Source organism: Planococcus citri, chromosome 4 (genome assembly GCF_950023065.1).
Source record: "Planococcus citri chromosome 4, ihPlaCitr1.1, whole genome shotgun sequence".
Classification (NCBI taxonomy): Eukaryota; Metazoa; Arthropoda; class Insecta; order Hemiptera; family Pseudococcidae; genus Planococcus; species Planococcus citri.
The window spans coordinates 61,399,989-61,423,284 of record NC_088680.1 but is presented as its reverse complement, the minus strand read 5'-3'; the positions used below and the strand labels follow the sequence as shown (position 1 = coordinate 61,423,284).

The 23,296-nt window shown below is 35.2% G+C and overlaps 2 protein-coding genes across 3 annotated transcripts in view; one reads left to right on the top strand and one right to left on the bottom strand.

The window, feature by feature from the left end:
* cher (filamin-A) overlaps positions 1-23,296 on the top strand; it is a 104,658-nt gene that overhangs the window by 2,020 nt on the left and 79,342 nt on the right. The gene's annotated exons all lie outside the window — the stretch shown is intronic.
* On the bottom strand, positions 4,821-20,470 carry LOC135845038 (uncharacterized). Its single transcript, XM_065363483.1, has 2 exons — positions 7,782-20,470; positions 4,821-6,175 (listed from the first exon to the last, which is right to left on the bottom strand). The coding sequence occupies exon 1, from the start codon at positions 18,108-18,110 to the stop codon at positions 15,747-15,749; it is 2,364 nt and encodes a 787-aa protein (XP_065219555.1). The 5' UTR covers positions 18,111-20,470; the 3' UTR covers positions 4,821-6,175; positions 7,782-15,746.

The window sequence follows — 23,296 nt, the reverse complement described above, 5'->3', positions numbered from 1 at the left end:
GTTTTTTTTGCCAAAAATTACTAATAATTTACCGAGAATTTACCGAGAATTACCGGTAATTTACCAACAAATTACCAGTATTTTTACCAAAATTTACCAGTATTTTTACCAAAAATTACCAGTATTTTTACCAAAAATTACCAGTATTTTTACCAAAAATTACCAGGAATTTACCCAAAAATTACCTGTAATTTACTTGAAAATTACCAGAAATTTACCCAAAAATTACCAGTAATTTACCCAAAAATAACCAGCGCTTCGCTCAAATCAATTCTTTAATTTATGAATCAATTCGTTCGCGAATGATTCGCCAAAAATTGAGTAAATGTATCGATTCATTCGTGAATGAGTCACTCATACGAATCAATTCGTTTGCGGATGATTCTCCAAGAATTATTCAATTCATTCGCGAATGATTCACCAAAAATTATTCAATTTGTTCGTGAATGATTCACCATAAATTGAGTAAATGAATCGATTCGTTCGTGAACGAGTCACTTGAACGAATCAATTTGTTCGCGAATAATTCACCAAAAATTGATAAAATTAATCGACTCGTTCGCGAACAGGTCACTTATACAAGTCAATTCGTTCGTGAATGATTCGCCAAAAATTGAGTAAATGTATCGATTCATTCGTGAATGAGTCACTCATACGAATCAATTCGTCACTTGAGCAAATCAATTCGTTCGTGAATGATTCACCAAAAAATGAGTAAGTAATCGATTCTTGCGTGAACGAGTCACTTAAACCAATCAATTCGTTCGCGAACGATTCATCAAAAATTGAGGAAATTAATGGATTCGTTCGCGAATGATTCACCAAAAATTGAGTAAATGAATCGATTCGTTCTCGAATGGGTCACTAATAAGAATCAATTCGTTCGCGATTGATTCACCAAAAATTATTCAATTTTGTTCGTGAATGATTCACCATAAATTAAATTGAGTAAACGAATCGGTTCGTTCGCGAACGATTCATCCAAAATTGAGGAAATTAATGGATTCGTTCGCGAATGATTCACCAAGAATTATTTAATTCGTTCGTAAATGATTCACCAAAAATTGAGTAAATGAATCGATTCGTTCGCGAATGAGTCACTAATAAGAATCAATTCGTTCGCGATTGATTCACCAAAAATTATTCAATTTGTTCGTGAATGATTCACCATAAATTAAATTGAGTAAACGAATCGGTTCGTTCGCGAACGAGTCAATTCGTTCGCGAATGATTTACCAAAAATTATTCAATTCGTTCGCGACTGATTCACCTAGAAATCAATCAGTTTGTTCGATCGCCAATCGGTTATGAATGATTCGATTCGATTTTGATTCACTTCGCTTGAAAATAGATCAATTTCTATACTACAATAGGTTCACAAAAACCGAATCAATCGTAAATTAATTGATCCGTTTGCGAATGATTCACCAAGAAATCAATCAATTCATTTAATCGCCAATCGTTCGTAATTGATTCGATTCTATTGTAAACCGATCAATTGCTGTACAAAATATGTTTCAAAAAAAAATGAATCAATTCGTTCGTAAGAGGATGTTTATGGTCAATGTACATAGAAATGGTGATCCTTACCTTATTACGTATCATGTCGAATTTAAAATTTAAAGAGCCCTGTTTCATGAAAAGCAAGGTGCTCACAAAGGAAAAAATCCGATTAGTTTTTGGCAATATAGCCCAAAAAAGCAAATGAGAGAGGGAGAGGATTGAGGATCCTGTGATAGATCTATTGGTGTGCAAAGCTCAATAAAGCAATCAACCTGACTGATTTTTTAAATATTTTTAAATGTATTTCAACTTGAAAATTACAAACCTCTAGGGCTCTACATAACTTGAATGAGGAAGTAGCAAGAGAGACATCCCAACTCCCAAATAAATGTTACCTGTACAACGCTAAATCGAAAGAGAATGCCAAAACACATCGCAAGCTAAATTTCAGGTGTTTAAGTGCATTTTTCAATTTTTGGCGAATTTTCGAAAATCAAAGAGCCAAAAATGTGAAAAAATCAAAATCTCGTCAAATTGATCTAGAAAGCTGAAAATATTTACTATGTTCTCTATTTTCGACCATCCACAGTTCTGAAGCCTCAGCTCCAATAAATTTTTCTGGAGTTTGAATTTTTACAAAATTTTACCCAATGAATTTGGAAAACTACAATTTATTTTGTGTTCTAATTTCATCATGTTGAATCGACTGAAGGTGGTTTCAAGGCATTCTAGAACCACCAGCAACATTTTGTAATTTTCTGATTTTCAAAAAAGGGCATAAAAACTGTCCAAATTAACTGTAGCACGTATCGCAACTCGATATGGGCTCTTATAAGTGATCCACTTGTCCAATTAAACACCATTTTTCAGAAATTGGTTTCAATCAATTTAAAACAGTATAATTTCTACAGATTTCGTAATTTAAAATTTGAAAAAATTCAGTTGGATGCTTCGGAACAACTTGAAATTGCCTCCAATCGTCCGCTTTCTAGGTCAATTTGGAAAAATTTTGATTTTTTCACATTTTAAAACCAAATTTTCATTTTCAAGAATTCATCGAAGATCGAAAAATGCACTTCAACGTCTGAAATTTCAAGTGATGCGTTGTATTTTTTTTCGAATTGAGTCATATCTACTGAATCACTAAAACCCATTAACAACTTCAAGAATGGATCAATTATGTACCATAATACTTAGCATTCGATCGAATTCATTCTTGAAAATTACATTACATGTTGCGTAAACTAATAAATCCGAAGAAAAGATTTTTCTGAAAATATTACCTACATTTATAGGTAATACTTAATTATTGGAAAAACATATCAAGTTCTTATTTTGCCAATAATACTCGAGTTTCATGCCCCACACACCTATATCCACCCTGTATAAAGGTAAACGAAATTTCAAGAAAGCTTATCGATATTCGTCTTATTCGCTTGAAATGCATAAAATTTGCAATATTATTCCATTCTCAAAATTTAATTATTTTTAATATATGTAGCATCGTAATTTGATAGCAATTATCACTTGCTTATCAATTTCTTCAATAGACGATACCATTAACCCTATCTAATAATACAGGAACTTGGGAGTTTTTATTCGATTCAATTTGAAGTATTACTCATTGTAATTTCCATACTCATGTGCTAAATTAAACACTCGTATTTAGGTACTTAAATTGCATTCAAAAGTACCTAGACATACATTGGCAGGTACATTGTACGTTCAAAACTTCTGCCTCTGCGTGAGTTGTCGATAATTTTTGTGTGTTTTTTTTCATATGTTTGTGATAGGTATTCAATAAGTAAGTTTTTCTGATACCTAGCCCTACTTTAAAGTAATTTATATGTAGATATTATTGGAGAAATTCTTGATATTTTATTTTTAAAAAAAAGAACACCTTTTCGGTCATTTTTATTTCTAAAACATCAATTTTTGCTGCAAAAGAATCAAATATATAATAAGCATGCACTAAAATCATTTCAAAAAAATTATTTACGTAGGTGTGCGATGTGCAAGAACTCTGGTTTCAGTAATTTTTTGACCCTAAAAGGTAACTTGGACAATGGAGGTGGGGGAGAAGGATTCGCGTGATTGAAAAAACCATTTTTTTAAAAATTGAAGCACATACATTTTGAGATGGAATCAAAAAAAGAGGGGATGAAGGGGTAAAATGTCCCAAAATTTCGAAAATCTGTACCTAGGACTATTATTGCCAATTTCAGAAAAAAAAACACGAAAAAATTTGCTAAGGTTTTGGTTTAGGTATTTTCCTCGATTTTTTGAGATCAGCAATAATGGCCAAAAATTAGCACAAGTGGGTTCCAAAACACATTTCCACATTTTCAGAAATAATATTTTTCGATGTTTTGGCACAGAAATATTTGAGAAAAAAAATTTCTAGAACACAAATTAACCCAAAAATGAGTGATTTGCAAATTTTCAAATTCTAAAAGTAGTCCTGTATTTTGATGGAAATGGCCTAAATCGATGCAGAATTTCAAGTATTATCTTTTGGAACTTTACCATTTTCCCAAATTAGGCTAGGTGGGGGCTAAAGTGAAAAAACACCATTTTTTCAAAATATCCCTTCTTTGAGAACCTAAATGTCTTCCCCACAAGGACACCTTCCGGAACTCAAATTTTTCTGAGTGAATTTCAACTCGAAATAAAGTTCTTCACGAAATGTGGTCAAAATCTTCCATTTTTTTGCGATTCGATTTTACCTCCCCCCCCCTCTCTCTCTCTTCAGAATCCTTCTTCTCCTTGTTTTTTCTCAGATGCGAGTTGTGCAATTGATGAATTTATTTATTATTGTTGGCTCATTTTGAGAACCTAATCAAAAAATTAACTTATTCGTCTGCTTAAGATTTTGATTCTGAGATGAGGATGATTAATTTTTTCAGCGAGCCAAATTTCCGATCAATCGAAATGGTCAAGTTTTAAAAATTCAAAAAAATAAATAATAAAAAATCAACTTATGACCTATTATGGCAAATTTGTAATTTTTTAAAGAAATTTATTGAAAAAAAAAACAAACCAATTCGAATACTTACGAGTATTTTCATACCAACCCTGTCGACTAAAAGAAAAAAACTTTTGAGCAGTTCTGCAGCCTCTAACAGGGTTTTGTTTTTATCTAAGAATTTCAAAAAACTCTGAAAGGGCCAGAAACCCGGTTTGGAAATTATAAATTTGATTAGATGGATGCCTACTGAGGACCTTCTGGGCTGTTTTTGGCCCATTATCGTAAAATTTCAAGTGTGTCAATTGAAAAATAAATTACTTGATAGATAATTGAAAAAAACTAGAAAACATTTCGATTTTTCACGCTATATATTTAAAATATTATCAATAACCGTACGTTTCGGCAAACTCGTTGCCTTCTTCAGCGGCAGTAACTAGACTGAAAGTATTACACAATTATGCAGGTACAGAACAGAGATGAAACGTAGTACAAGATAAAATAGATGAATGAGACTAGAATAGACAGGAAACCACCAAAACAACTTAACCTATAACAAGACGATAAATTTCGTTAAAATTCGCCAAATCCGTCCTAAAATTAATCGCATTATTTGTCTGATTGATGAAAATACATTCGAGAATGCGTCTTTTGAGAGTGTTTTTTTCGAACGCTAGGATTTTAGTATTATCGAAGTCAAAATTATGCCCTGTCATTTTCGAATGTTCGCAAAGAGCAGTAGACGTTTTTGAATTACGTACATCGTATTTGTGCCTATACAGACGATTAGATAGGTAGGTCCCTGTCTCACCAATGTAAACACTTTCACATTGAGTACATTTTATAGAGTAAACTACATTACTACATTTGAGTTTATCGTTACTATCTTTTAGTCTAGAATAGAATTTAAATTTATTACTATTGCAATTTTTGGCCGCAATTTTGGTGGTATCAGTATTCACGATGTGTTTAATTCTATTAAAATACCTACCTATATATGGTATGGAGAAATATTTAACAATAGGTTTATCACTGATATTTTCTACATACTGAGTATTTTGATTAAAATTATGGTATGGTACACATATTCGAAGATCTGTTTAGCTATATCTTTAGGGAAATTGTTATCCTTAAGAATATTCAGAAACTGAGCCTTAATATCAGTATGAAATTTAGAAGATGTGAGTCTCAACATCCGACTGAGGAGATTTTTAGCAGTATTAAGCTTGTAGTGTTTAGGCTGAAATGACAGATAATTAATCATACGATGTGATTTGGTGGGTTTTCTGTAATACTTGGTTGAAAATTTATTGTCTTCCATGTTTTTTTGGACAGTGAAATCCAAAAAATTGATACAATTGTTTTGCTCAGTTTCTAAAGTAAATTTAACACGAGTATGTATAGAATTTAAGAAATCTGAGACAGAGTTGATTTCATTTTCATTAATAATCATAAAACTATCATCAACATATTTAGTGCAGTATTTAATAGTCTGCTGATTGAACTCATTACATCGTGTGTTTTAGATAGCCCAGGCTGCAGAATTTTACATACACTGGAATACCCATTCATGATGAATTTAGGGATCACATTAAACTTCTTGCAATTCTTGAGGAATGCGTAATAATTCCATTACTTGATAGATAATGTTCAGAATTTATTGAACAAAAATTAACTTTTCAGCTGACATGGTCTCTTGATCTCTACCTGGAATGAATAAACCAAAGTTGTAAATTTGAAATTTTTAGAGAAAATTGAAAAAGACACTTCAGAATGGTCTCAAAACTGGATTTTTTGCATCCAGCGATTCGAACAGGATCGTGAATTCGTGATACTTTAAAAGAGCGTGGTTTGAAACCCCACAACCAAAATTTCAGCTGCCCAAATTCATAATTTTTTGATTTTTGGTGAATTTTGGAAAAGGCAAAACAGACCATTGAAAAATATAGCAGATTATTTATCCAATAAAAATGATTGAAATTAGTCCTGAAACTGATATCAACTTCCCAAACAAAATTAGCGCGTTTTTTGACTCGAACATTTTCTTAAAATTCGAATGATAGATTTTTCAAAAGTTCAATTTGAATACACGAGGGAAAGCTTTCAATAATTCGTATTTCTTAGAGTTGAAAAACAAGTTTTTTTCGTAAAGAGTTTATTTTTTTGACTCCACAATTTTAGAATTTTGAATAATAGGTAATTGAAAATTCCAATTTTGAAATAAAAGAGAAGCAAATAAGTCCAAAATTTCAAAAAAAATTCCAACTTTTTTATCAAAATTTCCAAAAAGTTTTGTTTTATGCCAAAATTGCATGAAATTCGTTTTTTTTTTTTTGTTGGTAAGAATCGAAAATTTTACTTTTTTTGTTCAAATTAGAAAGTGAAAATATGTAGTACATTTTTGGTAGGTCATTCCACGTCAATTCAACCAAGAAGTGATAAGGGGAGTCGGCTATTTTTTTGAAATTTTTCCTGTGGAAAGACCTTCCGAAGGGATGACCAATTGCGCAAATCGCAGCCCTCTAGCTCTTTTTAAAGGCTGCTAGGGGGTGTCAAAGTTTTCAGTGAATTTGAAATATCATCCATTTCAGCAGTGGATTACTCGATAACTGCGATATCTACCAAAATAGAACTTTTTCCAATAGGTAGGGGTTTTGAAAGGCTTTTTGGTGATATCATAAAAATCAGTGTTGCCACTTTTTTTCGTACGAAAAATTAGCTCGAAAAGTTTCAAAACGTAGTTTTCGTATCGTTTCGACTCTCCAAAATTCTGAAAAAAATATATCATGGACAACTTTTTATGCTGAGCAACATTATTAAAAAAATTGAGACGGCGTTATTTCGTAAAATCAATTTTTAAAAATTAAAAGATTGCAAAAAATGCGATTTTGATAGAGTGAGATATTACAGGATTGACATAGATGATTTTTATTAGAATTCCTACCTACGTGATTAAGTCAAGAAATATTCCCTAAGGTAGTGAATAATTGCCTCGCCTGGTTAGCTCAAAATATCGGAGAGGTTTCAGTCATGCAGCTCATTCTTCACAGTAAAATCTCTAATTACCAATAAAACTCATATTAATTACACTAAAGTGATAATATGTTTATTGTTAATTAGACATAATAAAATCAAATGCATATTAAAACGGGTACAAAGATAAAGAAGTATAGAATAACTATAGGGTTGTTCTATAATAGGTACATGCACAAGCTTATACCTTACGACGCGCGTTAATGGATTACTGAAGGTGGGTAATTAGATACCCTAGAAATTGCATGCAATTTCGGAAATAGTAGTGAGATTTACTCACCAAGGCTCACATAATGTCCGCTTCTACTGTCTCTTTCAGGGTGGCTCACTAATACTAGGCCGGTCGACAGCAATGTAATACACGAGGTACCTATTCTTCTAGGACTATCTCCGATGGCCAGCATAATCAGATGATATCCGGTGTGGACGCGATTAATTACGTATACGATAATTTAAATCACGAAAACGAGAAACATATTAACCACTAAAAGTGGGCGAAGACTGAATAAAAGGGATGAACCCCCTATAGAGGACTTCATCTACTCGTATCTACATAAGTACACTTTTGACCAAGAACCAGCTATCCGGATCGCCGAGTCCAAGATCGTATGGAAGCTCAACTTATTTGGAAGTTCAGCCCATTTTAAATACAACTAGTTTGGCTCGCGTCCGTGTTGCTCTATTTATACTATTTTTGGGTGCATCGGATGCGTTCTATGCGTTTGCTGCGCGCGATTACGTTATAGCTACATAGTAGGAGTAGCACAGTAGTAGGAGTTAACACATTACCGAACTTGCAGTTTAAGGGAGTTATTTTATTCATCATCTCTATGGTGATGATTAATTTAATCATCGCTTAGTCGATGAAGGCATATTTCCTCATATCATATGCCCTTCCGGGGGTTGACCCCTACAGCAGGTCACGGGGGGAAGCACGGATCACGAAAAATAAGAGGAAAAATATGCCGTAACCCCGCTTTCCCCTCCCTTCCAAGACAAGGGAGGCTCCACCACCCTGCCCCTCCGTACTTTGCTGCGTTGATCTGCAGACTATTTTGAGGTGACAGGTTTTCAAGAGATGGGTCGGAGGGTGGGATTTTTCAAGTGGAAAAGTCGTTAATATGCTTCTGACTACTAAAGGTGTCTATAATTTTTGAAGTCAATAATGAGGGATCGTTTACTCAAATTTATAACCAATCAACAGGATCGAAAAATGGTAATGTGTTTTACAGAAAATTCTAAAATTTTTGAGTTCCGAAATGGCCCTTCTCTTTTTTGTTATGTAGCCAAATGTATCCTAAATGTCTTAATGGGTATGAACTGAAGGTTTTCCTTATAACTGGATAGAATAAATACGCGAAGTATGTGCTCTGCTAATGTGAGTGGTTCTTGGTCATTAAGTGTCATTATGGTAATTTGACCTATAAATTTCTGAAGATTTCCTATTTCTTGCAAATATGACGGAGACGAAAAGCTAGCTTCTTTTATAGAAAGTTTTACAATTGTCATATTGCAGATTTTAAATTTTTGTTCCCTAATTTTTGTTCAGATGTGACGACCAAAAGTATAAAGTTGAAAAAAGTTCGAAAGCTAAGAAAAGTTGATTAACGTCACTGTGTGTTCTAATTTGTACATTATGCGGCCCTATCTTTCCGAAAGTGCATGTAGTTTCAAAAATTTTGCTTAATTCTACCGTTTTGTGTAATTCTAAGATTAATTTTAAAGGCATACTATATGTACATGGCATGAGAATAGATGTGTAAAAACATGAATCTAACATTGTAGAGAACAGAGAATAAATGTAAAAAGTTGTATGAAAAAATTGCGAAAAGTTTCAGGGAGAAAAGAAAAATTTTGCTTAATCCTAGGATTTTGCTTAATTCTATTGTTTTGCGTAATTCTAAGATATTCGTCTAATTCTAAAGGGATAATATATGTGCATGGCATAAAACTAAATGTATAAAAGTAGACACGTGATACAGAATTTGAATATGAATGCATATAAAAGACAAATATTGTAAAGAATGCAAAAATATGAACTATTGAATAATGTTGATTTGTGAAAATTATTTGTTGAAGAAGTAGTGGTATTGTGTGATGAGAAGTTGTAGTTGTTTGGTCACCAACAGTATCATTATCAAGGAATCTCAGCTTTTTTCGAGTTAAACATCTCTCAAAGTCGTCAATTAGCATGGGATCATTACTCTGGACTGTGTTGTTTTCGAGTCATAATAATTCTGTGGGGAAGCAAACTATTAGTATGTTTTTCGAAAAATACTCACTTGTGTTGCTTGTTTATAGATGAGCGTCTGAAACGTTAGTAATGTTCTACTTTTATATTTAAATCTAGGGTTAAATATAATTGGTTAATAAGTATATGGAAAATTCAATTTTTACAACTGCGATCCAATCCCAGTGATCCAGAGCTCTACTGGTTTTGGCCTGATGAATTGATGTCTTTCTCAGCCTCCTTTTTCTCTGTCTCATCATCTCGTGATGGCGTTCGTTGATCATTTAAAGATGACCTGGAATCAGAAGCAAACATACGAGCCGCGCGGTCGCGTGGCACATTAACTGGTGGCATGCTGGTTTTTTCCACCTGCTCTATAGCTTCTTCTACCATACGCACGATGGGATCGGTGCGTCGTCGTACATTTCGAACTAAGCTTTCCTCCTCATCGCGTTTACGACGTTCTACACGGCGTGGTTTACCTTTCTTTCCGAGATTGTTTGCATTCTTTTCAGTGGAAATTTGTACACTTTGCACCGCTAGATCTGTTCTGCTTGAACAAGAAGAGGTAGAGGGGGTGGAAAGGGTTGTAGTTTGGGATAATTTAGTAGATGAAGTCGTGGTAGGAGGAGGATCTATTTTAACAGGGGTCAAGCAAATTCTGGGAATTCGAAGATCCAGTGGTAGTAAAGGAAGAATATTATTTGGAGGAATTTCAACATCAGGTGTAGGGGGTCTGGGAGATTGGCTTGTAGGGTGTCTGGGAAGTACGTCTGGGATAAGCTCATTTCTGAGGGCTAGAAGCACGTTGGCATATTGGTTGGATGGGTAGAATGGGCCATATTGGTCGATTCCTGCCCTATCTGTATGGAATTCTTCGAAAATATGTGGAATTCTAGTTATTCTAGCTCCAAGAGTTCTTTCCCAATCGTAATTTAAAGCTCTGTTAATTTCTGAAAATTGTTCCTGATTGACTTTCTTGTGAGGGATAAGTGGAAGGATTATGAGTTCTTGCACTTTTAGTTTTTTGAATAATAGAATAATAGCTTGGAATATATTGAAGAATTGTCCATATGACGTACCTCTTTGTACGTCAAAATTCCCAATTGACATCATAATTCGTTTTGGGAGTTTTAAGAACGTTTCGAGATATAAGAGTAATTCAGAAGCTAGAAGGTCTCTACGGTACATTTCTATGTCAATCAGGTTTTCATAGGGTTTAGATACACTTAAGTATCTTGCGATACCATCAGCGTGTCCATCCCCCATAATTAGGATATTATAGGCCAAAAATACGATGATATAAGCATCGTCCAAAATTTCGTATCCTGCTGCCGTAAAGCCATGCGGGTACGAATTAATGGGATAGAAAGGTTCTATTTCAGCTGAATCGGAGCCGAACCGGGCTCTATAATTTTTATGAAAAAGGCGCTTGTCAGCAGAAGTGCCCTTTTTTGGCTTTGGGGGGAAAATTTTGGATCGTAGTGTCGTAGGAGCTACACGATCCGAAGTCGTACTAATGCCGGAACCTGAGGCTCTAGAGCTGTCTGACGAAGTGGAGGGTGTTCCAACTACGTCTACATATTTGAGCTGCGAGATTATGGGCTGGGTTAATGAACCAGCTTGGACAGTTTGTTGTCGAGGGGTGACAATCGTTGGAATTGGGGTCTCTACAGGCTCTGGTCTTTGAATCAGTGCAGAATCACAAGAAGTTTGTGGTTTTGCGAAGAGAGGTTGTGCTGAGTTTTGAAATTGTCGCCACAGTGGTGGGGGGGATGTAAACTGCGGTACATCGGAATTTGAAGTCGAAGATTGTGGCATGACGGATGCAGTTTGAGAAGAAGAAGGTTGAGGATTGTTTGAGGAATTTATTCTCGGACGTATATTCGAAAATAGATTGCCTATCTGATGATCTAGGAGCAAGTTGTATCGAGTCATTAAATTGAAGTGTTCTCGTCGATACTCCTCCAGCTGATTTTTTAGTTCAATATTCTCGTTAATCATCACCATCTCGATACGTGTGATGTAATCTCGTTGTAATGCGAGTTGATTTACGAGAGACTGGACTCTAGAGTCAGTGTTGAGTACTTGGAATATTCGTAAGGATTGATCCACAAAGAAAGAATCAGATCCTAAGATCATTTGCTTACATGACGGATGAGGACAGGGGACACATTGTGCACCTTGTTCTGTTCTAGTAGTGGAATTTATATACAAGCGATATAGGCATCCAAAATGGAAAAGGTGCCTACATGCTGTTATGTAAATATCATCATGAATTGCCCTTGCAAATGGTCCGGGCAGTGCTAAAGATAGCTTGCACTGGTCGCAAATAATCTCGCAATACGACATGATTTCTAGGAAATCAAACTGCGACGATTAAAGATTTGAAAGTTGTTCGGGAAAATATTCGAATAATCGAATAAATTTTTTGGAAAAATGGTCGAAAAAAATCTGATCAAAATTGGTCGAAAAATTCAAAAATTAGTTGGAGTGGTTCGATGCAAAATTATAATCAAGCTGAATGATTCGATTGAAACGGGAGATTGTCAACAAGGAGTTGACAATATTGATCGAATAGTTGATCAGGTGAAATTGTGTTCAAAATCTGGATTTTTGAGGAAAAAATTGGAAAAAATAATAAGACTGAATATTTTGGTGCAAAGGTACAAATAATCACTCGCGAATTCGATGCAAAAGATCCAACTAACTTACTTAAATATAAGCCAGCTAGATCAAGTTGAAATATAAAGCAAACTCGGATCGAATAGGTAAAGTAGAGTCAAAACTTACCACAGCTAAGTCGAGAGGTGTCGTATGGATCCCAGCACTACATATAATGAGGTGAGATTCGAGAAAAGGTAGCACCTTTATTTCAGTTTTCTATCTTTTTGGATGATACAGATAGGTGAAAAAATCGTCCCCACCTCCAAATCCATAAAATTTTGGTGCGTATATGATCGTAAGAACACTTGTGCGTGAGAAATAGATAAGAAGGCGAGGTAATTATCGAAAAATAAAATAATCGAATATAAGAGAGAAAAATATGAGTGACAAGTATCGCCGTCTGTTGAAGTTTTTATGGCTTTTGACTATTTTATCGAATGGTCTCTCTGGATGTGGTAGCACTTCGTCTGGACTTCATTCTAAGTTTCTATGAACTGAATTTTCCGAAAAAAGCTGACTATACAAAAAAAATCAAGATCGCCAGACGAATAAAATGCATGGAATTTTGCACATAGTTCAATTTTTCAAAGTAGCGAATTCGTAGAGATCGCTATGAATCGTCGAAGTAATGCAGGCTTATCGCTTGCACTGTAGACGATTAATTCATCTGTAATGCTGCCGGTGTTGTTCGAATTTTGTACCTTACTTGATATCTTAACGAGGTACTAACTTATTTGACGTTTTTATGAGCAGCTAGCAATCCTATTTACTCGCGCCGTTGACCAAAATTGTCTTCTGTGCTGCGCTGGGAACCATGCGGTTATCAATTTTTAGAGAAGATCGTTTTGATTTTATTAGGGGACATGGTACAATATCCTATAGTGGCATAATATTTACATATCGTGGCGTATACTGAAACAATAAACACACTGTGTAGAATATTACGTAAGGGCATTTTACTGTTGTTGGGCAGTAAATGCTGTGTTCGAGAGATTTTTAATTAAGGTTACATATATGTACAGCTTATATTATACCTACGATTACGAGTCGAAGATTTTAATAGGAAAAGAAAAAAAAATGATTTCTGGGTTGAGTGGAAGTAGGTATATTGTAAGGTGTGTTTGAACAAGGGTGTGCTATATGGATAAGTTTAGGAGAACGAATAGTATTCTATAACATACCAGGACCTAGATCTAGGTATGTTTGCGTGTATTTGAATTCGTATTTTATGAAAAGAAGATAGGTATATGGGCTATTGAGAAGATAATTATTTCATGGAATACTCGTGAATCGTATTTAATTTACTTGATAAGCGTATTCTTTTCCCAAGTCATCGGGTAGCAAATCTCAGACCAATCTGTGTACATGTTTATTTGGGTTCGTTTGCGTATTCTTCTCCAGCTGTCATATGCGGGTGTATGCGCTCTGTGTTGACGAGATGTAGTAGGGTCAATGTCACACTCGCTTACTGTTTTGGAGTAACGAATTCGGGGTGTGAAGATGCGTTGTTGATGTTTGTGTACGTAAATGACACAGTTGGGTTCCAGGTTCGTCTACCTGCTATGTATCCGTGGTGTATTTTACCAAGGGCTAGAACTACGATTAACATAAAAAGGAATCGGTTATTGTGTGTATTTGTGATAATGAAATCGAGTGATTTTTACATTTACGTTAAAGGAGCATTATTACTTGGAAGTATGCAAGGATATAGGGTAGAGTATTTAGCATATCTCCAAGCGATGTAAGATTGTATTTTACTTAGGGTCGGAATTACGAGTTAAAAACATCGTTCTTGGTAAGTGTCTTAGAATACTTACTTATAGACAAAGTACTGAGGACGAAAATGAATTAATGATCGAATATAATTTTGAATTTAGAGGAAAAGAAAATGTTTTCACTTGGAAATGCACGAGGACATATGATAAGGTGTTTTTTGGTGTACTTCCAAGCAATTTTAGATTGTAATTTTCTATCTGTAAAAGTATACGTGCCATAATAGGATAGTAGAAGGGGTTATAAGACTCAAAAGGAAAAAAAAATATTTACACCGACTTGTTCTTAATGCTTTGCTTGTTGGGTGTGTGTTGTGATTAAAACAAACAAAAAAAAATATATGGGTGACTAAGAAATGTAACAAGACCTAGATCTTGTGATTTCGCGAATTTTTAATTGCGATAATTAGCTATTGGTGAGATTATTTTTTATCTTTTGAATTTTTATGGTGACTGCAAAGTGTAACAGGACATATGATTTTGGGTTTTTTGTACACTTCTCCGTTGTAATACGTGGTGATTGTTGCGGTCAAAGGATGTAACAGGACATATGGAAAGGGAATTTTTGTACATCTTTCAGTTCACAACGATAAAAGTGGTGAATTTTTTGCAAAGCATTAGGTGTTCCATAGTTGGTTTCCTTCATCGTCTGATTTTTCATCAGGAACCATCTCATAAAAACGAGCGATAGGCTCTTGATCGCTATCAGATACGTAATTTAGGAATTTAGTCTCGAGCTGTTTTTTCCAGTGTGTTGCTGGTTTCGTCCGTAATCTAGCGAGAACTCGTTCAGATCGTGTCCTAGTTGGTAATGAGGTAGGCCTTTGAGCACTTGCCCCTGCCCTAGGAACGTTTGAAGTTTCGCTAGGTTGCGATTCTGGAAGTACAGAGTCAGGTGGGGTGTCCAATGGGTTTTGCGCATTGGAGAGGTCATTATCGGGTAATCTTTGGAGTGTCATAGGAGCATCCAAAAATATTTCATCGTCAGAATCTTGGCTATCCTGACTGTCTTGGCTATCATCGATTGTCGAAATAGTCTCTTGAGACGAAGATTCAATTGCCCTATTCTTACGTGGACGACCTCTTGCTCTTTTTATTACGCTGGGGGGTACTTTCCTCAAGAATTTCAATAAGTTTCTTACACGTCGTGTCTGTCTGCTGATATGATGAGATGTTTCTGAGACGTTTATGAAGTTCAGGAATGTTTTCGGCAAGAAATTTGACTTCCAGGGGTGCAATTCCTGTCTCAAATTCTTGTGAGTGAGGTTCCGATAGCTCAGTTTGAGGTTCAAATGGTTCCAGCTCTGTTGGATCTGAGTCATCCAGAATTTCAACATTGTGAACTTCTAATTCAGGTGCCTTTATTTTATAAAGGGCCTTGTTCGAAAAATTCATATCATAAATAATATCGTAACAATTTAGAACGGTTACCCAGTGAGCCGCCTTTTGGTGGGTTTGAGCAATTTCTCGAAATCGGTTGATTATTGGTAAAAGGTTAGATCTGACATGGACTCGTCGACCATGTAGCCACATTTGTAATTTTTGAACACATTTTACCAAACACATAATTTCTCGGTCAAATAAGGTGAAGTTTTTTCTGGTGCTCTTTAAATGCTATCGAGATGAACATGATGATTCGTTTGTCATTCTCGACCATATAAAATAGTACTCCGTTCATCGAGTCATCAGAGAGTTGGGTGTCTAAGAACAGATCACCTTCCTTTGGAGCTTGTTGTAGTTTGAAGTCCTTCTTGAATTCAGCTTTCAAGGTCTCAAAGGCTTTTTGTTGTTTTTCTGTCCATTCGACAGGTACATCACCTTTCGTAAGATGGTAAATAGGGTTTACAATTTGGGAATATTCAGGAATAAAATCCCTGTAGAGGCCGGTATTGCCAACTAAAGCCAAAATGTCGTTCTTTTTGGATAGAGAGAATTTTCCTCGTTTAGTGTGTTTCTTTTCAAATTCCTCTAGTTTTCTAATTTTTTCACTTTGTTTTCCAATTCCTTTATCTGAAATTACGAAACCAAGATGATCAGCGCAATTTTTGAAAAATTGAGTTTTTGTTGGATTTAGCTTCAGACCGTGCTCTCTTATGAGGTGAAAGACTTTTTCAAGTCTTTTGATAGTTTCCTCAAAAGTTGTTCCTGATATTTTTATGTCGTCGACGTATTTTGTAATTCCATCCTCATTTTCAATGACTTGGTTAATCATGTGTACGAACTCACCTGATGAGATCTTCAGGCCATATGGTAGCCTGGTGAATTCGTACACTTGCCCTTCAACTTGAAAAGCAGTAAATTTACGTGATTCCAAATCAAGTTCGAGTTGCCAAAAGCCCTCGGTGAAGTCGAGGGTGCAAAAGAACTTATCGCCAGCATTGTCATAGAGCATGCTTGCGATTGTATTTGGCTCAGTTAAGACATTGATTAGGAATTTATTGAGTTCGTCAGCATCGAGACATAAACGAATATCTCCATTTTTCTTAACTACAGGTGCTAAGGTGTTAATGTAGCATGAGTGTGAATATTTGATGATACCGAGAGCGAGCATTTTCGTTATTGCTTTGCGTAAAGCCGGCAATAATTTTTTACTAGGTCGGAATTTTTCTCCTCTCCATGGTTGCAGGTGTGTGTTTCCTTCTTGAAACGTGAATTTAACCTGCTCTCCGGTGTATTTACCAGGGTTGAGGTCAAAAATATCGGCAAAATGTTGTAGTCTATCAAACCCTCGGATCGCTTGTTGAAATGTAATTGATCCATTCTCAAGAGCCATATTTAGATCAGCTCGTAAATTCTCTTTAAAAGTACGTTGAGCCAATCTACGCTCTTCAAAGATTTCTTGTTCAATGATAGTATGATGAGTGTCAGACATATCTTCGGAAAATGTTTCATGTTCTTGTTCATTAGTAACCAACGAGAATACCGTCAATGCACTTTGAAATTCATCAGTGTGCATGAATGGTATTGTGAATTTTTCACAAAATTCTGGTCTACATTTTACGAGTCGTTCGGGTACATTTAACTTCATTTTTAAGTAATCCATAGAGATTCTGCCCAAAATGAATGTCTGACCTGGTGCATCAATGATGTAAAATGGCACTTTTATCATTTCATTTCCAAGTATCATTTGAAGTTCAATGATATGCGTCGCAGATGGAATTAGCGTATTATTGGCCAATCTAAGTTGGACTTGTTTTTTGAGTTTTATGAATTTCACCCAATTCGGAGCCTCTTCAAGGAATGTTTTGACCATTAAACGAGAGAGCACATTAGGAAGTGCCCCTGTATCGAGTTGTAACGCAACCTTTCTGGCACCGATTGTGACTGGTATGACACACGCAGGGTCATTAGTTTTCTGCGTCACAAGTTGTGAAGAGGTTACTGGGTCAGGCTTCTCATTCTTGAGAGGAGTGTTGTCTATCGCATCAATGAACTCGATATTTTGTTTTTTCTTTTTATTTATCATTTTATGGAATCGTTGTTCATTGATTTTTGCGACTAATATTTCACCCAAACTCATAGCTGTTGGTGAATCTGATAGAATTGCAGGGTCGTTATAGAGATTGCGAATCGCGTTCTTAATTTTTCTTTCTGGTTTGAGTCTATTGCCTAAATCTGAGTTTTTGAGCGTTAAAATTTGATAAATTGGAGCTTCTGTTGTGTTTTCATTGGTGTCACTTCCCAGGTATTCTACTTCTGCTTGAGTGGGAAGTGTCGCCATTCTTTCTTTAAATGATTCGATTCGTGCTATCTCTGAGATGAGCAAATTGCGGACATCACGGTATTCCGTGATTGAAGGGAAATATCGTTTTATTGCAGAGACATAGTGGAATTTTTGTTCCATTGGCAATAATTCTTTGCGTGCACCAACTCTGGGTCTGGTGTATTGTTTACCCTGACTATGAATAGTTTCTGTTTCCAAAAAGCTCATAGCTGGCATACGTAAGAATTTTATCTTAGGATTGTTAGCTACACGTACATATATGTTCTTAAAGTCGACATAACGAGACAATTTTATATCAAATTCATCTGGTGTGCGTGGTTTTGCCAGAGGGAATAATAGGATTATGCTCTGTGCACCGTTGTCGAGTAATAAGTCGGTTATGTTGTGTAGCTGTTTTTCAATGATGTGATATGGTTTGCGCGAAAAATTGAATTCTAACTGACCTGCAGAGACTACAAAGTGTGATTTTTCAGGGAAATTAGCTCTCCTCAACCTACGATGTAATTCTTCGAGGGCTAATTGGTCGCGTAAATAGTCAGGTAAATGATTTGATAACGTTACTTCGCCACGCGCTATGTAATGGCTCAACCCATCACCAACCCAAATATATTTTTCCAAAATTGAATCTGAGGGGGCTATGAAGGCACTAGGAGTTGCCCCTCGGCTACCTAGTGGCTTTCGTTTCCCAAAGCAGAGCTTTCATCATCGTCGGAGGGAGAGGTTGTCATTAATTGCAAGGCAGCAGTAATCGTTTGCAAATCTAACTCTTCCGGCGCATCTGCGAAGATTGTGTTCAACATGTTGCATGTCGCCACCTGATCATTTAAATCTTCTAGGGGTGGTTGGTCTACAACGTATTCATCTAGGTCTTGATCAAATTCTACTGCTTGTACGGCAGCCGCAGGTGCGTTGGATTGAGTTTTTGGTCTAAATCTGTTAATTGTCAAATTGCCATTTTTATCAATACCGAATGGCTTGGGTGTTGAATTTGACGTAATCGTATTTGGGTTTTTTACTTGATTGGGGTTTTGAAGTATCGTTTTCTGTTCTGGCTTATCCTTCGGAGGATAAGTCGTTGCAGGCAGATTCGACGAAGTTGGAGGTGAAAACGTAAATGGTTTTTCATTTTGAGCAGGCTGGCGATTGTTGGTGAAGTTTTCATTAAAATTTTTTGGAATCCCCTTCTGCGAGATAAGATTATAAATCGCCAGTAGTTGCTCATTTGATGGTGTGCCCTTATTCGTGTATCGCGTATTATTTACAGGCGCGGGTACGGGAGGGTCATCAAATTTACGTCTATAATTTCGTTGGAACCTAACGGGTACTTCATTTTCAGGATCGTATTGAATTCTAGCCAAATTGGACAATTTTTCAAGAAAATCGTCCATAGACTGTCCTTCTTGCATTAGTCTAGTCTGGTAATTTTCTGGAGCTTTCCCTATCAGGATGTCTATAATTTCATCCTCGCTTCTATGGCAATGATTTCGAAGTGATTTAGCCCATCTGGCCATTTTATTCGCCATATCTTTGAGGTCTTCCGCAGAGTTGAACTCATATCTGCAAGCTTTCATTGCTTCATTTTGAGCTCTGCGATCCCAGTAAAAGTCCAGAAATTTACTTTTCAATTCGCGGTAATTTCGTACGTTTCGTACCGTCTCAAGGAATGATTTACGAGTTTTTGTAGCAATCACCCCTTTAAATGCCAGAATCTTATGTTTTATAGCTACATTTGTTTCCGAAAAATACGCATCAAATTCTTCTAAGAATTCGTGCGGAAAATGCAGTTGGTCGTCTGTGAAAGTAATACCTGCACTTTTTATAGATCCTGCATCAATCGCGAGAGATTTAACTTTTGAGCCACCTGCCGAGGGAGTATATTGGATTTTTTCTTTGATGTTATTAATCTCTTCGACAATTTGAGCACAACCTTCGTCACGCTTTTTAGTTTCTTGACAAATTTTGTCAATTGTTTCAGAAATTCGTTGCAAGTCCAAAGTGTTCCCTTTTGTGGCATTATTTGTTTCGATCAGAGCAACGCGAGTAGATTTTAATTTCTCTTTCAACTCATCAACCCAGGTTCCTGCTTCTTTTAGTTTGTTATGAGCTTGCGTCGCGAGATCAGCAAGCTTAGAGTTGACATAAATTCCAATTCCCTTTGCCTCGCATGCTACCTTTGTGGCATTTTGAATTTTATCTTTTTGATTCTCAAAATTCTTTTTCACTTCGGTATCAATTTTTTCATTCCAGTCCCAAGTTTTTTGAAAAATTGCAAATACTTGTTCATTGGTAGTATCTTTAAAAAGTTCTGGTTCAAAGGGGCGAGAGTACTGTTGGGTACCTATCCCTTCGTCACTTGGGGTTTGTAAGTCACTCATATCCTCATATACATGCTCTTTAGCATATGCCTGAGAATGATCACTAAAGACGGAGTGAGTGGAATTTTGGCTATTTTCCTGTTCCATTTCACTGATGTTATTTAACACCGATTTCCGATCACGTTTACGAAATTCGAAAAATTTACAAGGTTTTCTACTCACCCTACTGCGTGTGTTCAAAGCTGGAGGAGTGTTCATAGAATCACGAAATACTAAGTGCAGACGAAAGTCCAATGCGAAAGTCTAACTTGAGCAAAAGTCACACAGAGAATAGTCGAACTGATCAGATAGTTGAGCTCATATAGTGATTTTGGATACCTATTTTGACAAAAAAGAGAAGTGGAAATCTGGAGGTTTGGTGGGAACTTCATTGTAGTCCTTTTCCCACAAAAGATCGTGAGAATTAAGCTCTATGTGCTTTCTCACGTTAAATTTCTCCGCTTTGGATAATAAAAGTTTATTTCAAGCTCATTTTTCTCATTTTTGGTTTTGAAATTTATGGTTTTGATCATTTAACTCATTGATTTATACTAAATAATCCCTATTTTGGCTAATAAATCCGTCAAGATGTAGCATTTTTGTCATAAATTGTATCAATTAATGTCTGATATCTGCAATTTATGTTGCAAGAATATTGTGAATATGTATATTGGCTGAATTGTAGGAAACATAAATCTGTCAGAAAACAATCAAAAAATGGAAATTAAGTACACAAAATGAATGAAATATTTAGCTATTGTTAGTATAGATTTCTATTTGGTTCTATTTGTAAATATAGAGAAAGAAAAGAGAAAGAAAATAACTAAAAACTGACAGAATCAATAAATTTGAGAAATTAATTGGAGTATTTTAAGGGTTGTTAGTATGTATGTAAGCATGGAACAATGAAGCTGACAGATTAATGGCTTGATTTATTGAATTTTGAAAAAAAAATTAATCGGAGTATTTGTCTATTGTTAGTATGTACATATGCATAGAACAATCAGGCTGACAGATTAATGACTTGAATTGATAAATTTTGAAAAATGAATCGGAGTATTTAGCTACTGTATTTATGTATGTTTTTGTTTTCTTATACTTGTAGGTATAAGAATAATAAAAATGTCAGAAAAATGTTGAATGGTAATAAATTGTAAAAAACTGTCAAAATGTCAAGCAGAATATTTAAAATATTGCGTGTTAATATTCTTCAGTTTCCTATGTGGCCACCACAGAAAAGCAAAAAATATTGAAATGTTAAATCAATTAATTATATGGCTATTAGTATGGTTAGTTTTTACATGCGACGAAAATAAAGGTAGCCTTTGTGTATCTATGCTGTATACAGTAGTCCTTTACGTATTCGTTGCCGAGCATTTAAATACTCCAGCAAGTAGGTGCAATAAAGTAGTCGAATCATGACGTTTTTATTATATCCAAAAAATAGGTAAGAAAAAATGTAATCAAATGATGACATTTTTATTATATCAAAAAGGTGTTCTCAGGTATCCGAGAAGATTCTGTATGTTTTGGTTAAATAGGTGTAATAAAGTGACCAAATAGTGACAGTTTTTATTGCTAAAGCAATAAATGTCAACGCCTCGAACGAAAGATGTTCGAGTCTCTTGCTTATTAATTTTTATAACTATCTACTGGCGCTATGATTTCGTGAGAATATTTCGGCTCGGAGATTTTAAACAAAGAATCCTATTCAAAAGTAAAGGCTCTGTAAGGCCATGGCACGTGTATACAGCTATATGAGCTGGATACAAAGAAAATTCTCTATGGGTATTGTACCTATGCATTTTATATGGAAAAAGATCGCACTCTTTTCTACTGAGAACTTAGATATTTTTTGTCTTATGATTTTTAAAAATTTTCCTCGGAGATTTCGAGTCTTTGCAACGATCTTTTTGGGCTAGATTTTCGAAATTTTGAGCTTACACAGATTCAAAATAGAGTGATCAGATAGATACATTTTTCCAGAACATGTATCCAGTGTGAAATTCGATCAAATGACCTCAATCATGCAGGCTATTTGGTCATTTTCTCACTGGTAACTTGAGAAAATTTTTACAGAAAGAAAATCAACGAATTATCTACAGGCTGAATTTATCCCATTTTTCTACAGATTTTCGTCTGTAAAAAGCAAGAAATAAATTCGTTTCTAGGTACCTACTTGAATAAAATGAGCTAAACTGCTTATTTTACCCATACACCAAATTGTTAAAGTATTACTAGGTACATAGAAAATAACTAAATTAGAGTGGCCAAGAAATTTTCATCAAAATTATGACATTTTGATGATTTTAAAACTGGATGGCCTCACTCAAGTTGTCATTGTGCTCCATAAGGGAGGAATGATTTTGAGTGAATTTTTTCTCAACCTAACTATACAGACGTTTTTGGAATTTTGAACACTTTTGTTACGAGCATAAAAAGATCAAAGTTTTATGCTTTGCTTTTTGTGGGTAATTTTGCATTTATCTGTCAAATTGTCAGATTTTCATCTTCGGACTTGGCAGAAAACAGCAATTTTGCCCTAATTTTAGGTCCGAATTCGTCAGATGGCTAATCTGTTCCATTTGGAACAAAATTAACCTCGGAAGAATTTTTTCCTTATTTGTGTTGTATTTTCAGATTTTCGTCATCGTAACTTTCATAGAAATGTCCGAAAATACACCACAAAGGGGTTAGTTAGGTCAAGAAATAAGTAAATTGATTTTTAAAACTATTTCAACTATTTCGATTCGGACTTGTACTGTTACGAATCGCGAGTCTAATGGTCTTGGTTAGAATTTTTTCCTAGTCCCTATTCTAAATTTTTGCATTTTGAGAGTGTTTGAAAAAATTTGTTCTATTGCTGTTTTAATTATATAGACGTTTTTCAAGTTTTTATGCTATTTTATGTGGATTTTTGGTTGCTATTTTCTCAAAGATAGACTCACATGATGGTAGAGTACTCACTTTAGGAGACAAACTTACCAATCGCTCATGGGGAGTACCATGATTCTCTGTGAGTAAAATATCCTTCATGAGAGTCTTATG

Coding starts and splice junctions, on each gene's coding strand:
- LOC135845038 (XM_065363483.1), bottom strand. CDS start 18,110: ATGCCAGCTATGAGCTTTTTGGAAACAGAAACTATTCATAGTCAGGGT.